The 16,157-nt window shown below is 36.1% G+C and overlaps 1 protein-coding gene across 2 annotated transcripts; it reads right to left on the reverse strand.

The window, feature by feature from the left end:
- Nucleotides 1-1,062: 1,062 nt before the first annotated feature.
- LOC115454599 (mannose-1-phosphate guanyltransferase alpha) lies at nt 1,063-10,496 on the reverse strand. Of its 2 annotated transcripts, none has more exons than XM_037441650.1 (9): nt 10,305-10,496; nt 9,623-9,821; nt 9,062-9,230; nt 8,387-8,598; nt 7,894-7,990; nt 7,017-7,178; nt 6,410-6,526; nt 5,479-5,622; nt 1,063-4,382 (listed from the first exon to the last, which is right to left on the reverse strand). In XM_037441650.1, exons 1-9 carry the CDS (start codon nt 10,342-10,344, stop codon nt 4,335-4,337), a joined length of 1,188 nt encoding a protein of 395 aa, XP_037297547.1. In that variant the 5' UTR covers nt 10,345-10,496; the 3' UTR covers nt 1,063-4,334. The 2 variants fall into 2 exon arrangements, with proteins under 2 accessions (XP_037297547.1, XP_037297542.1); XM_037441645.1 differs by having other exon boundaries at nt 6,406-6,526.
- Nucleotides 10,497-16,157: the final 5,661 nt, after the last annotated feature.

The raw sequence follows: 16,157 nt of genomic DNA on the forward strand, positions 1-16,157 counted from the left end.
GACTTACAGCTGATCGAGTAAATTTGTTTTTTAACATAGCTTTGCGTAATTTTTATAAGTAAGACTGATTATTGTAAGATCCTTTTTACGCCGAGAAGTAGGTACTTTTATACTTGGAAAAGTTTACCATGCATGTGGAACCGCGAGCAAAACCTATGTTAAAATAATTATATAACAAAACAAAAATAAACGAACTCGAAAATCATGCATTTTTATAAGGCGCTTGAGTCATTGTTTATTTCCTTAAAAACATCTCTTGTTTAGGTTTTATTGTAAATTTTACGAGAAACTTCTTTTGGTGTTTTGAGATTTATGTAATCGAGTATAAATGTCAAGGAGATTCGTCTGCCCGTATGTTTTTTTGTAGCGGATAAAGGGCAGTTTGCATGTGCATTGTTTGGACTTTAGCAAGGAGTTTTACAAAGATTAATCTCTACAAGCAATTTCTACCCTATACACAATCATCACAAACCGACTTCTGCCTTCGAAGCTTGCAGGACTTGCCATGGGTTCATGCTAATCTAAACTTACTTTTGGCATGGGGTCAATACTACGACGTTATGTGAATTTTAGGCGTAAAAAATATTGTTAAACGCTCTTTTTACAGTTAACATTATATTAGCAAAATAATTAAACAATACAATTTTATACATTTTTTGACAACCTCCAACCAGAGAGAATAATAGAATAGTCGCCGCATGACATATCTTCTCTTCTGCCAGCCTGACCGCGCAGCCGAATACTTCCGGAAACGCCCGATGTCATCGGCTAGGATAGCGGCGCATAACAATATTTATATTATATAATTTTATATATTACGGCCGATTTCAGTTCAACGCTCCGAATTCAAATGTTCAAAACCGACAACGAAAATAGACCAATCAGAATACTTTATTTGACATGCTTACAGATCACTTATTCTCATTGGTTCATTTTGAAAATCGAACTACAGATAAATAGAAGTCGTTTGAATTTGATAAATCAAATTCTATTAGTTTTTCGAACCTTAACAATACTCGAAAACTTTAATAAGGTTAGTATTTAACAAATAAAACATCAGAATGTGCTAATTTCGTTTATTCACAGCACCATCATTCACATAATACTTATTACTAGTTATAATTACTTATGGCCGTATTCAATAACCCAATCTCTTCAATCCGAAAATGGAGCAATCAGTATGCTTAAAACGTGGCGAAAAAGAACACCCGTGTCGTTTTATTGTGATTGGTTGAGAGACTGACACGTGACAGACGCATCGATCGTTCGACCAATCACAAACATCAAAATTAATCATCGTTACGAGTCGCTTTATGGATTTTTGTAAAATAGTGATCTGATTTTATAGTATCTTTTTATTTTGTATCTGCTGTAAGTACTCGACATTGGAAAAATCACCAATAAATAAACAGTGGCAGCCATAATGAAAGAAGAAGAGTGTCATTATTTGGGACATTCTGAGGGGACTAAATAGTTAATTGCACACTTACAATTGTTTTATTTAGATTGGTTTATCGTTGGGATCGAATTGAACATTCAGATTAAGATTGCTTATTGAAAACTGCCATAAAACATGACTTGTATCAAACAATAAAAATAAAAAAGAATTTTCCAAATCTGTTTTAATAAATGACTGAGTGGTGAGGTAAGGTCAGGGAGCCCTATTCCAACTATACTGTCGTGCTAAGCTGAAATGCGGTATCTCAAAAAAAAAAACAAAATATTGATTTTGATGTCGTCAGATAACTTAAAGAAATACCCATCCAATGAACTTACCTAAATAATGGTATCTTGTTTAGAACTTGTAAAAAAACCTTAAAAGAGTTTCTCTATCACAGTTTTACATACGAAACTATAAAACTATATTTACAAAACTTCGATTATCTCGAAATAAGGTTTCCCTGATATACCATTTTTGCGTATAGCACGTCAATATAGGGGCATATCCGTCTTTTTGCAAGTTCAGGCGTTTTATTCAAAAGACAGTTTCCATAGCCGTATAAGGAGACTCATAAATCTTCTATTTAGCTATACCTAAGGCTATCAAAACTGTGCTTTGATTAGAACGCACATAATTTCAAAAAGACGGATATGCCTGCATGGACGGAATAGGCAGCCCTATCCCTTTGCCCGAACTTAATATTTAAAAAATTCACGTCGAACTGATAACCTCATTTTTAAAGTCGGTTAAAAAACACGGTCAAAGAACACATTCGATTCTTCAAAATATTACTCTTTGTTAACACAGTCGGAATAAAATTAATTTCCAAACATAATGGCGAATGAATCATCAATTGTTGTTTTTAGTGACGTCAGAATTACAGCTATGCGTACTTATGTCAATATAACAGATATTTGAATGTAAATATTGAATAATAATTAATTTATAACATCCTTTGTTGATAATTGAAACGAGGCAACAAACTTTGAAATTATTCGGACAGAGTAAGTGTTATAGCACACATATACTCGCCTTTTAACTCCGAAGGGGTAGGCAGAGGCGAAACCAGTGCATCCCCTTTTCGTCATATGTATTTCATCCAATGATAGCGGGCGAGCCTTTTTTTTATTGCTTTGAATGACGAGACGAGCTTGCCGTTCGCCTGATGGTAAGCGATACGACCGCCCATAAACAGTAGAAACACCATCCAACACATTGAATTACAAAGTATTGTTTGGTATTTCACTGCGCTCGAAATCCTGAGGTGTTAAGTCTTATTATTGTTCAGTAGTTACTCGCTACAATGTCCTTCAAACCGGAACACAACAGTGACTACACCCTGCTGCTTAGCGGCAGAAATAGACATTGCGGTGGTACCTACCCAGGCGGACTCTCACTTATGAGAGACCTACCACCAGTAACCTCCTGAGCCTATCGCCATATTGAACACAAATTCCAAACTCCAGGCTTTTACTAAACAGAAAAATCCAATATTGCTTGCTGACCCGGAATTCAAAACCAGGACCTCAAAGCAGAAGACGTACCGCGTATGCATACATACAACAAATATTTATAACAAAAAAAAAAACATTTACATGATAAAAATCAACCCAATTTTTTATACATTTACATAAAAATATTTTTTTAAAAACATTGATTCCATTCCAATTTAATATGACGAAATTTTAAAGGCAGAAATATCCATGATTATTAATTACTTTTACGTTTTTCTTTCAACTGCGAGAACTAATCACTAACTAGACGTGAATTTAAATTCTTTACTTGCCAATACTTGTTTAGTTACCCAGATTAAAGGTGAAACAAAATGTATGAAAATGGACCTTAAGGTATCGCCTTAAGCGACATTCTATATAGAAAAAAAAAATAACTAGGTTAAAAAAACATAGAAAAAAGTGCTGATTTTAAATATGTACGAAACTTAGTGTCGCAGAAAAATGTCGCGTAAATCTATTAACATTCCACGCGTAGATATATATTTAGATGATAAAAATCAACCCAATTTTATACGCATTTACATTAAAATGATATTTTATTAAAAACATTGATTCCATAGATACCTACTTCGAATTCTTTGTTTCCGACATCGTTGCTTCATTCCAATTTCGACATAGTTATTGAAAAATAAGGTTTAATTTTGTTTAAATATATTTATTTATATTTCAAATACACTTTCATACTGGCGGTTGTACTCTGTTCTTAATTTAAAAAATGTAAATATCAGTTAAATCTTAGAAACTTAAATTATATTTGGAATAAATTCATATAAGTAAAGTCTTTTATATAATAGTGTTTTTTTTTTGTAATAAATGGCGGGGCTCGGACAAAATCTAGCTTTTTATCCAGTCGACAAAATTACTTCACCTAGGTAAGTGGAATGGCGACATAGATGATTAACCCTAGCCAGTCGACATAATTATGCCGGCCTGTTCGAAACCGGGTATACTATTTAATATAATTATTGTACGTGAGTCATGCAGTGGCCATTGAGGATTTACCTTAGTTTTTACAACCGACTCTCTGGTCCAGCGAAAATATTTTTTTGGGTATATAGCCCTGGGCAATTCGTGTAAGTAATACCAACACATGTGTTACTCAACATGGGATTCAAACCTCAAACCTTCCGATCCACAACCCACGCTGCCATTAAGGCGAAGAAATATTAACAAATATTGTTTCTGACAGAGCATATCAGGCAGATTAAAAAACAAATCCATAGAAAATAAATTTTCGTTGCTGGCTCCCGGTCCTTTTGCCACTAAAAAATTACACTATTATGAGACCCTGTGGACACTTATCAGTCTCTTCTTATATAAAATGTACTATAAAATTATTTCGTGCTTGAAACTCCTTGACAGATGTTTGTGCGGTAACACTATAGAGTTGAGAAGTATTGTCTCTGCTGGTACAACGACTCCTGCGCCTGTGATAGAAAAAAAATATATTATTATACATATAACACCACTTTGTATTGAAAAGGAGCTAAACGAGCGAGTGGGAAACCTAATTGTATCTGAACACTGCTCAAAAATACATACAATATAAAATATCATCAATCCATTGCCGGTCTGAGATAGAATTAAACACTTTTTTTTATAGTACCTGAACGCTGTATTTTTTGTAAGAGCAAGGCAAAGTAACCCAGTGGGGTTGCAGGTGGGGTGCAGGTGGGATTGCAGATGGGGTGCAGTGGCACCTGACTGTAAATGGAGTGGGGTTCAATAGAATGTCGATTGACGAGAGATGATTACCCCTTAGCAGTCGACACAATTATACCGGCCTGTTGGAACCAGATATTCACAGACTGATTCCAGAACGCGACACACTTACGTGGACCACTATGGTGGGTTTTAACGCCTTGTGTACGGTGGTCGCCATCCAGGCGGATATAAAATATATCCTACCACCAGCAAACCTCACCCAAATAAAAGATTACTTATCGCTTAGTAAGCTATCTTTATAAACGTTCCCCATAACCTCAGAAAGTTAGGAGAGGTTGAAAACAAGCGCCTGTGGAACTACTCTCCCGGTCAGCATGAGCTGAGCTGCTTTCTTGTGCCTTTATAATCCTACAACATTACTATGCTCAATAATTATAATAGATAAAATAGATATTATTAACTATTGCCTTATGGAAATAAACGGATTTTTTATTTTGATTTTATTTTCAAAAACGTCTTAGATAGGAATAAAACCTCATTTGTTGGTAACTACCCGCAGTTTCCAATAAACGGTCCCAAACGGTTTTTTCTATCGCGAAAGCCCGACTACATAACACCACTATACTTACCAAGTATAATGATGGAAGGGTTGATTTTTTTTATTTTAAAAAAGTCATGCATTGCCGATCTGATAGGAATAAAACCTCATTATTTCGTACCTAACCGCCGTTTTAATATTCGATTTTTTTTTTAGGAATAAAACCTCATTATTCTGTTCCTACCCGCAGTTTCCAATAAACGATCCCAATCTGTTTTTTCTATCGCGATAGCCTGACTACATAACACCACTATACTTACCAAGTATAGTGATGGATGGGTTGAGCCGTCCGTCTGTGTTGAACAACGGCGTGTTGTCCATCTTGGCGAACGGTTTGTTTGGGTCGGGGTCGGATGGGGTGCCCTCCACCCTCGACCATTCGCCCACGCACGCCTCCTGGCCCACTGGAATACATTTTTATTATAAACTGGCTGACCCGACAGACGTTGTCCCGTCTTAGCTACGAATTCGCAGCGCGCATTCTGTCAATCGCTGACAGTCATTTCAAACAATTGACAGTTATATAAAATTAATATTTTCGTTAAGTTTTCTAATTTTCCGCGCAATTTTTAGATTTTTTTCTTTCATAAGAACCTTCTCCTGACAGTAACAAACACTACTACAAAAAAAAAATAGTGAAATCGGTCCAGGCGATCACGCGTGATGGCGTGACCAAGGGAAATAGTGATTCATTTCTATATGTATAGATATATACAGTTTCCTTTTTATAGGTGTAGGCAGTAGGGACGAAAAATGAAATTATTCGAAAGAGAACCCGACACTAAATATTGGTTATATATGCAAGAATGCGGCCTGCAAATCGCTCTAATGTTATGATTCTACATAAAGACTATACATTATTTAATGTCTCGGTACTGTAACGGACTGCCGAGACGAATGTCCGCAGGTTCAAATCCCAAGGGCAAACACCTGACTTTTCCCAAAAAAGGAAAACATCGTGAGGAAACCTGCACACCTGAGAAGTTCTCTATAGGAATATCGAAGGTGTGTGAAGTCTACCAACCCGCACTAGGCCAGCGCGGTCGACTAAGGCCTAATCCCTCTCAGTAGTAGAGGAGATCCGTGTCCAACAGTGGGACAGTATATAATACAGTGCTGATATTATTATATCAGTCCGGAGTCTGGAATTTGAACCTAGTACTATAAATATACGGTGTATAAATTACCGACGGAGTACATGACCAGCGCGTGATCGTTTATGGTGGCGTTGTTCAGCACGATGGATTCCTTTATCCTGACGCCAGCTTTGACAGTCACGCCGGCGCCGATCGACACGTTTGGACCTATCTGATGAAAAAAAAAATGATTTAATACTTTATCTGTGAAAATAGGATGAATTGTTTAGAAATACTTTCGAGTTATTGATGAGGGGGGTGGATGTCAAAAATTTGTCACGTTTCTGACTAAATCCGGTTCATGCAGGCCGGCGTAATTGTAACGTTTGGCAAGGGGTAATCATCTCTCAGTGTAATCATTCACCATCAGGTGCAATGGAGTCGCTTTGTCATAAACGTATAAAAAAAGGTCCACCATTATGGACAATTTCATGCATCTTAGAACCGACATAAAAAAAACATAATTCAAGTATTATTTCACTGAAATATAATTATTTTCAGGACAGCTGTTGGGTCAACAAGGACGTTAAGAACACGTCTGGGAAGATCTGACACACGTCATATCATGTCAGTCCGCGTCAGTTGGTCACGATATAGACCCACGTAGTGCAGGTTAGCATATAAAAAAATAATTACTTTTATATTCAGAACATTATTCTTACCACAGCAGTAGGGTCGACGACGGCAGTGGGGTGTAAGAACACGTCAGGCAGGATTTGACACGCGTCAGTCCGCGTCAGTCGGTCGCGATGCAGCTCTAGGTAATGGCGGTTTGCGTATATCGCTGATCCGGCTGTTTTCACTTGCGACCACCAGTTTACCACCTGAGAAAAATTGCCTTTAATTAGATAAAAATTGTTAACACACACAATCACGCCTTTTATATCCGAAGGAGTAGCCAGAGACGGAACTATTGTACCCATATACCGTTCTAAGTGTACCCATTTTTAGTTTATACTGTTCCATGATGTGATAGAGGCCGAACCTTTCGTCATATCGGACACATATATCAGACTATGGTCGGATATTGAGCAGAAAAATCAACAGCACTTTGCCCAGACTCAAGACTTCATCATGGATTCATACCATAATACAATCATGTCACTGACGCATAATGATTAAATCATAACCAAATATACCCATAACCTATTTTTTATTTAATAATCATCTGTGATAGCAACACTGGTTTGATTACAATCTTATTAATTAAACTAATAAAACAATGATAAAATCTACACATGCCATATTTAGGACGTTAGGTAAAAACTTTAATTAAATCAGATTAAAATCTGTTACAGTAATTATGGCCTAAAATAAAATTAATTATTTTTTCACATTATGGAGCGTCACTGCTCAAGATCGGTATGGTTGGCGCTATTTTTGGGAGGTCTATGTTCAGCAGTGTAGGCGACAGGCTGATTGATTGATTGATTTGATGGATTGCTCGATGATTATTGTTATATTTTATAAATAATTTTGCCATAATTTAGTAAAAGACAGTAATCTTTTATAATATATTGAGCTATTATTTTACTATACCTGCATAGCGTAAAGTTTGTTGGTGCCCGCGAGCGGTGCCAACACGTCCTGTTCCCATGACATATGCCCAGGATGCGGACTGCCTTGACCGTTGCCACTGAACAAAAATAACACACGTTATATATTCTGGCCTCAGTGCTATAATTCCACTTAGTTACCATTTTCGTCCATTTAGGTTTGTTTTTTATTGATTTGAATGAGACGAGCTTGTCGTTCGCCTGATGGTAAGCGATACGACCGCCCATAAACAGCAGAAATACCATCCAACACCTTGATTGACAAAGTATTGTTTAGTATACCACAGGGATGTTAGGTCTTATTATGTCCAGAAGTTACAGTGGCTACAATGTCCTTCAAACTGGAACACAACAGTGACTATACACTGCTGCTTGGCGGCAGAAATACGTTGCGGTGGCACCCAGGCGGACTCTCACATATGAGAGACCTACCACCAGTGAAATTTCTACAAGTAAATACTAATAAACAAAAATACCTGTAAAATCCATCCTGTTTCCTTTGGAAAGCATCGGCCATTGTGTGAAACACGTTCAACGAACACACATACACTCCGCAGTTGATCAGTGTTGATACATAGCTGTTGGGCTTCTCCACATAATGGCTGACGGCTTTGGTGGAGGCCTCTCGAACCATACAACCATAATGCACTGACTGCTGGCGCGTAGCTTCTGTGGCCATGATTGTTACCTGCAATATTATGTTATTTTTTTAACACTCATGTTACAAAATTTAAAAAATTCAAGACATAAATAACCTCTCTCCTTTGAAGTCAGTTAAAAATCATAATGTGTCATGATAATAATTATTAGTGTGAGATTATCTTATTTAATAGGTAATTATAGTATTGACAATAATTATATTATGTAGGATATAGATTACAATAAATTAAATCTAATTTGGTTTTAATGACTACGTTTTTAAATGCTATAAACCATACAACATATAATAATCTAAATGAATAAGCGAAAAGATTTGATTTTTTGTATGTTAAAGTATTGAAGAAAGTCATAAATACTTGACTAATTATAAAATTTCTTACACTAATGCAAGGCTATATTACACCTGAATGGTAAAGGCTACTTTTAATACTCAGAAAGGGTGTACAACCTACAAAGCCACAAGAAAATGCAAGTAATATGTTACAACTTACAAGTGCATTCGTCCTCTCCTCATGGAAATTCCATAATTCCTTAAGTGGGAAGTCGGCACACACATCTCCGTTCAGTAGGAAGAATGCAGTGGGATTACCAGCTCGGACCTGGTCTCTGAAGTGGTACAGTCCACCACCTGTGCCAAGTGGTGTGAACTCTTGGAGATATCTAGAAGAAATTATAATCAATTGAAAGATGTAATTATCAATTGCTTATTTAATAATAGATGATAACATCTGCTCTGTATTATATACTGTCCCACTGCTGGGCACAGGCCTCGTTTAATACTGAGAGGGTTTTGAATCTGCTGACATGTGTCTCGGCAGTCCGTGCCATGACCAACTAGACTATCGCCACTTTTTGCTTATTTACTCCATCACATAATATACATACAGAAATACAATGTCAAAATTGCAGTTGTGTTTTTCAGGCTTGAATCTAACTGTATAATCACCAGCATAAGTGCACATTGAACCTCACATATTCAATGAGTATTACCTAATTAACTATTAACTATTTAATAACAAACAAAATAGATTCTCAATTTGTAGAAAATATACCTTATAATAACATGATGTTCTTTTTGCATGTCTGTGACAAACTGAGCCATTGTTGTGGTGGGGTAGGCACCTATAATAAGGATCTCCTTGCATTCCTTCAGTTTGACACATGCTTCTATGTGGTGTTGGATTAGGGGCAGACCTGCTATCGGAAACAGGGGTTTCGGTGTGTCCAGAGACAGGGGACGAAAGCGGGTGCCTGAAATATTACCGAGTATTTATATAAAAGGACATATTAGCCGAGCTGTTGGTCAAGTTTTTAGTCAGCACACATATGACAAAAACCATGCAAAGAAAACAATATTAGAATAACATTTATTAGAGATTGAAATAATAAAAAAAAGAAAGTTTGCAATAGTTCATGTTTAAACTATCTTTTGCGTTATCAACTAAGTTACAAGCACTGTAGTTATACAATAAACATTTACAGCACTGCAAACATACATTATCTGTGATAATTTCATATTGATACAGTTATTACACAAATTGAAAACTATAACAGTTTTAACCTACAGAGTCATTGATATGTAAATATATTATGTATATCGGTTGCATATGAATACTGTAATATTATCTTATTTGTTAATTATTGTTCAGATGCAGCATACGTGTATGAAACTTATATTTATGTATTTATTCTCTTATCATACGAAACCGGTGACGTGACTTATTCGAATATTACCTTTTTGTGGTCCACCAATAAGTATTACAGCCTTCAACATATTGTTCACACTTATTATATTTGGTATAGATTACTTGAGGTAGTTGCAGTTTTTTTTATTTATTACTTAATTTAAAGAAAAACAATCCGCAAAGATAAACGAACGATTTTTAACACGTCAATGTCAACCAGAATGTCAACTATCTATTGTCAAAAATGTCGAATGACAAATTATGAATCATTACAAAAAACTTATAAAGAATCATTTTAGTTTTGAAATATGTAATTTAAACTAAAATTATTACAAATTGGGATCTTGAACAAGTTTTATCAGCTAATTATTATAATTCTATTTAACGATCATTGAGTAAAACGCCATCTTGTAAACAATAATCTAATTATTAAGTTCTGGAACTGTAGTCTAATGGGTAAGAGAAAAATAATAGATGGCGTTGTACAATTTAATATGAGTGTTTGAACTTAGAGAATTTTTTATTTTTTCTAAGGTTTTTCCACTGTTTCTTGATAAAACAAAATAGCAAACCATACTCCATAATAAATTATGTACGCTTTGACGTATATTCTACCGAGTACATTTACATCGATGTTATTATAAAGTGTGAATAAATAACGAGCAAATGTCTCAATTGCTTTTTAAAAAAATATTTTAGGAAATAAAGTAAAATCGACATTTCAACACTATTGAAGACTCAGTGAATAGTTATAGAATACTTTATTTGTGTGTACCCGCCTCGTGAAACAACGTGTGCCTTTTTTAAAAAATACGCGTAAAACAAGCGGATGCAAATGCGCATTTGAATAATCCTTGTTTGTAATCTGAAATCGTGCAAAAATCGCGCCGGCACGTAAAATGTTCATGTTTCGCATTGAAAATAAAATTCATTTGTTCTTTTGTGTATTTACTCTCATTGTTTTTAGTCTATGATTTTAAAGTTTCTTTTGCCTGATTCCGTAATAAAGTTGTTAATTTTTGCGTGATTGAAGACTTGCAAATCCAGGACAAGAGTTAGTTTAGGTTACTTTGTGAAAATCACACTGGTAAGTACTTTGTTATGTTTTTTTTTCTGCATTGCCTACGTTTGTTAGCCTGACAAGGGTCGGCTTATACAAACACATCGGACTTTCGGGTGAGTATTTTAGACACTTGCATCTCTTTGAAATTAAGTGACCATGCTGAGGGCAACCCACTAATGGGATACGAACTTCGGCTCAGGACAGTCACTGGGAGAGGATGGAGACAGCGTACAAACAATTATCTGTTAAAGATATTCGTTGGCATGCAGGCCAGTGCTATTAGTACGGTCGGGAGGACGAGGCACGTGTCTAGAGGGTCTATTTCGAAAAACGAAATCGGTAGAAATCGTAAAATCATTTTGTTATTACGAAGTGCTATGGATGCGATGGCGGATTCGATCCGTTCATCGGAATATTTCATACCTGGAATTTGTAAGCACTTATAGTTATAATTTTTAAAACCATCTGCGAGTTTAAAGTTCCACTGCTTTCTCCTAAGAATAAATACGGGGAATTGATCCTACCACTAAGTTAAGCTACTGAACAGTGGGATCCGAAGTAATTTGGTAGTATGATTAAATCCGAAGTTCGTCGTTTCGGACCGACGTTTCGACGTTCGTTTTTCGAAGTAGACCCTCAGCTCTTCGGCGGCGAGGACGGAACTGCGTTCTTTTGCAGCGTTGGAGTTTCCAGAACTCGTTTTTTACGGCGAATAACCAGAGTGATATCGCTCTGTTTCAGTTTTAATTACGTCATTTGCTTTGAGGAGGGGGGGGGGGGTGTCCGTTTCTGATATAAGTATCAGAAGAAAAATTAAATTCAAAAAACCGCGATAAAATGAAAGAACTAGTTTTATTCTTTTAGCTCAATATAATAATAATTAATAAAAGGCCAGATGTAGAAAGCTGTTTTGGACACGGCGCATATTGAGGGGAGATTCCTCACTTTGAATCCTGTATGTATCTTTGTTGTATGACAATTTTTCCCAATGACCGCTCTATATACTCTTAAAACTTTGTAATCAACGCATATTTCAATGTTGAAACTTGAAAGACAAAAGGCTATGTCAATTTAATCTTAACTGGATTTAGTTATATAAAACCCATGCCTTATAATAGCATGTAAATTCACATATCATATATTAAATACAGTAACCAACAAAGAGATTTAAAAAGATCCGAGCGAATACCCACGTTGATGCTAAGGATTACGAGACATACAAAATATAATTTTGTAAGGCCCGGAGTATCTTGAATATTGTTTAGGCAAGCGTGAAGTAATACCTGGTAAAGGACGATGAAAACAGCAAATTTTCCTGAATAATTATTATAAAAATAAAGAGGGTGGGGGACTGGGACGTATTCAGACGATTTTCTATAGCCCATGCATGGGTACAGATTAAAAATAGACGTAGTTGCTACCTCAGTGTTAAACAACATTAATAGTACTCATTTCATTACGGCCAGGAGGTACTATTGCGTCTAGGGGAGCACAATGATAAATAGGGATTTTCTACTCTTTATACCTATGGCTCTCAAAGCTGTCTTTTAATTGGAATGCCGACAGACTACATGGTAACATGACTTCTTTATTTGGCTTGTAATATATTAGAGGACAAGCATTTCAGAAATAAACGTGTGGCCTCCTTTTTCACGACTTTGATATTAATTTTGTGTTTACATGGACAACACTACCATTAGCTTCGAGTATGGTTTGGTACTTTATTAGAGACTACGTGTTGCTCGTGGCATCAACTACGTGAAAAATATTTCCCGCTACAAAAAATACGATGTCCTTAAAAACTACGATGACAGCGCCATCTATTCAAAAAATGGACTAAAAACTCTATTATTTCTCATGGGAGCGAATTACCAGGTTAAAAGGTAGCCTATGTTAACACAAAGCTACCTTAATAATAAGTGCATCCAGGACATGGTGTCGTGTACCAAATACATCCAAAATCATTCAGTTGATTTGCCTTTATTTCTTAAAAAAATGGAATATTTAACAAACTCGCATTTATAGGTTTAGTGAAATAACATTTTGTAAAAAGGAATGGCACCTAATATTAAATCTATTAAATAAGTTTTCAAGTACGCCCCTGCGCGCCGACTAAATACGCAAAAAATATCAGGGCGGAGAAAATTTGTAACATCCACCCAGAATCGCGGGGATGAGTGGAAGATAAACAAAAATAAAACGATTTATATTTTTTATTTATTTAACATTTGTGTCAATGCGAAATCGATTCTATTTATTATTCTAGACTAGGTTTTGCTCGCGGCTTCGTCTACATGAGATTATTCCGTGATAAAAGGCTATTTCCTTCCCTAAGGTCTTAAACTATCTCCATACCATTCATTCAAATCCGTTCAGTAGATTTTGAGTTTATCGCGTACAGACGGACAAAAAGACGCGGCGGGAGATTTTGTTTTATAATAAGTAATTATAGTCTGACAATTTAATTAAGGAATGATTGTACAAACAGTAAAAAAAGTTAACAAAATATACCGAGTTGTTATTATCTAGTTTTTGTGTAAGGTTCCGTTTTTGTAAGGTTGTCTTATGAGTATAATAATTATAATGAATCTTTATATTAGTGAAGTATTTTTGAAGTAGTACCTAGCTATGGAGATTTGCGTGCTTAACCTAAAAACATCATGGTTATATATAACACTAGCTTTTGCCCGCGGCTCCGCCCGCGTTATAAAGTTTTTCAGGCTAAAGTTTTCCGTTATAAAAGTAGTAGTTTCCCGGGAGCCTCTCAAACTGTCTCCATACCAAATTTCATCTTAATACGTTGGGTAGTTTTTGAGTTTAACACGTTCAGGCAGACAAATGCAGCGGGGGACTTTGTTTTATAATATATTTTTTAGAACTTTTTAAGAGGAATAATCCCGTCATACATCATTGTTGCATAACTTTAATCGTTTACGCAGCGCACGCAACGGAAGCTCTCAAAACTAATAATTTTTCCCCGTTTTTGCAACATGTTTCATTACTGCTCCGCTCCGATTGGTCATAGCGTGATGATATATAGCCTATAGCACTCCAGGAACAAAGGGCTATCCAACACAAAAAGATTTTTTCAGTTCAAACACGGTAGTTCCTGAGATTAGCCATTACTGCTCCGCTCCTATTAGTCATAGCGTGATGATATATAGCCTATAGCACTCCAGGAACAAAGTGCTATCCAACACAAAAATATTTTTTTCAGTTCGATCTGATAGTTCCTGAGATTAGCCATTACTGCTCCGCTCCTATTGGTTATAGCGTGATGATATATACCCCATAGTACTCCACGAACAAAGAACTATCCAACACAAAAATATTTTTTCAGTTTGAACCGGTAGTTCCTGAGATTAGCCATTACTGCTCCGCTCCTATTGGTCATAGCGTGATGATATATAGCCTATAGCACGACACTAATAAAGAGCTATCCAACACAAAAATATTTTTTCAGTTCGAACCGGTAGTTCCTGAGATTAGTCATTACTGCTCCGCTCCGATTGGTCATAGCGTGATGATATATAGCCTATAGCACTACACTAATAAAGGGCTATCCAACACAAAAAGATTTTTTCAGTTCGAACCGGTAGTTCCTGAGATTAGTCATTACTGCTCCGCTCCTATTGGTCATAGCGTGATGATATATAGCCTATAGTACTCCACGAACAAAGGGCTATCCAACACAAAAATAATTTTTCAGTTTGGACCGGTAGTTCCTGAGATTAGCCATTACTGCCCCGCTCCTATTGGGTATAGCGTGATGATATATAGCCTATAGCACTCCACGAACAAAGGGCTATCCAACGCAAAAAGAATTTTTCAATTTGGACTGGTAGTTCCTGAGATTAGCGCGTTCAAACAAACAAACAAACAAACAAACAAACAAACTCTTCAGCTTTATATAATAGTATAGATTACAATATTTTGCTCTGAGCTGCGAAGACGTAAATTGTATTCAAAGGACAAAGAAACGGAATAAAAATTAAAATAGCAGTTTCAGAGATTAGCGTTTTCACAGAAAAACAAAGTTTAAACACTTTTGATATATTATATACTAGCTTCTGCTCGCGGCTTCGCCCGCGTGAAGGAGTTTTCCGGGATAATTTATTTCCGACTTACTTGATATGTATCATTATAGGTATATTATGACTAAATTACACAAAATCATTACAAATTGTAGCCTATGTGTTATTCTGATGTATCTATACTATTATATAAAGCTGAAGAGTTTGTTTGTTTGTTTGTTTGTTTGTTTGTTTGTTTGTTTGTTTGTTTGTTTGTTTGTTTGTTTGAACGCGCTAATCTCAGGAACTACCGGTCCAAACTGAAAAATTCTTTTGCGTTGGATAGCCCTTTGTTCGTGGAGTGCTATAGGCTATATATCATCACGCTATACCCAATAGGAGCGGGGCAGTAATGGCTAATCTCAGGAACTACCTGTCCAAACTGAAAAATTCTTTTTGCGTTGGATAGCCCTTTATTCGTGGAGTGCTATAGGCTATATATCATCACGCTATACCCAATAGGAGCGGGGCAGTAATGGCTAATCTCAGGAACTACCGGTCCAAACTGAAAAATTCTTTTTGCGTTGGATAGCCCTTTGTTCGTGGAGAGCTATAGGCTATATATCATCACGCTATATTCAATAGGAGCGGAGCAGTAATGGCTAATCTCAGGAACTACTGATTCGAACTGAAAAAATATTTTTGTGTTGAATAGTTCTTTGTTTGTGGAGTGCTCAAAGTTATATATCATCACGCTATGACCAATAGGAGCGGAGCAATAATGGCTAATCTCAGGAACTACCGGTTTGAACTGAAAAAATCTTTT

Source organism: Manduca sexta, chromosome 4 (genome assembly GCF_014839805.1).
Source record: "Manduca sexta isolate Smith_Timp_Sample1 chromosome 4, JHU_Msex_v1.0, whole genome shotgun sequence".
Classification (NCBI taxonomy): Eukaryota; Metazoa; Arthropoda; class Insecta; order Lepidoptera; family Sphingidae; genus Manduca; species Manduca sexta.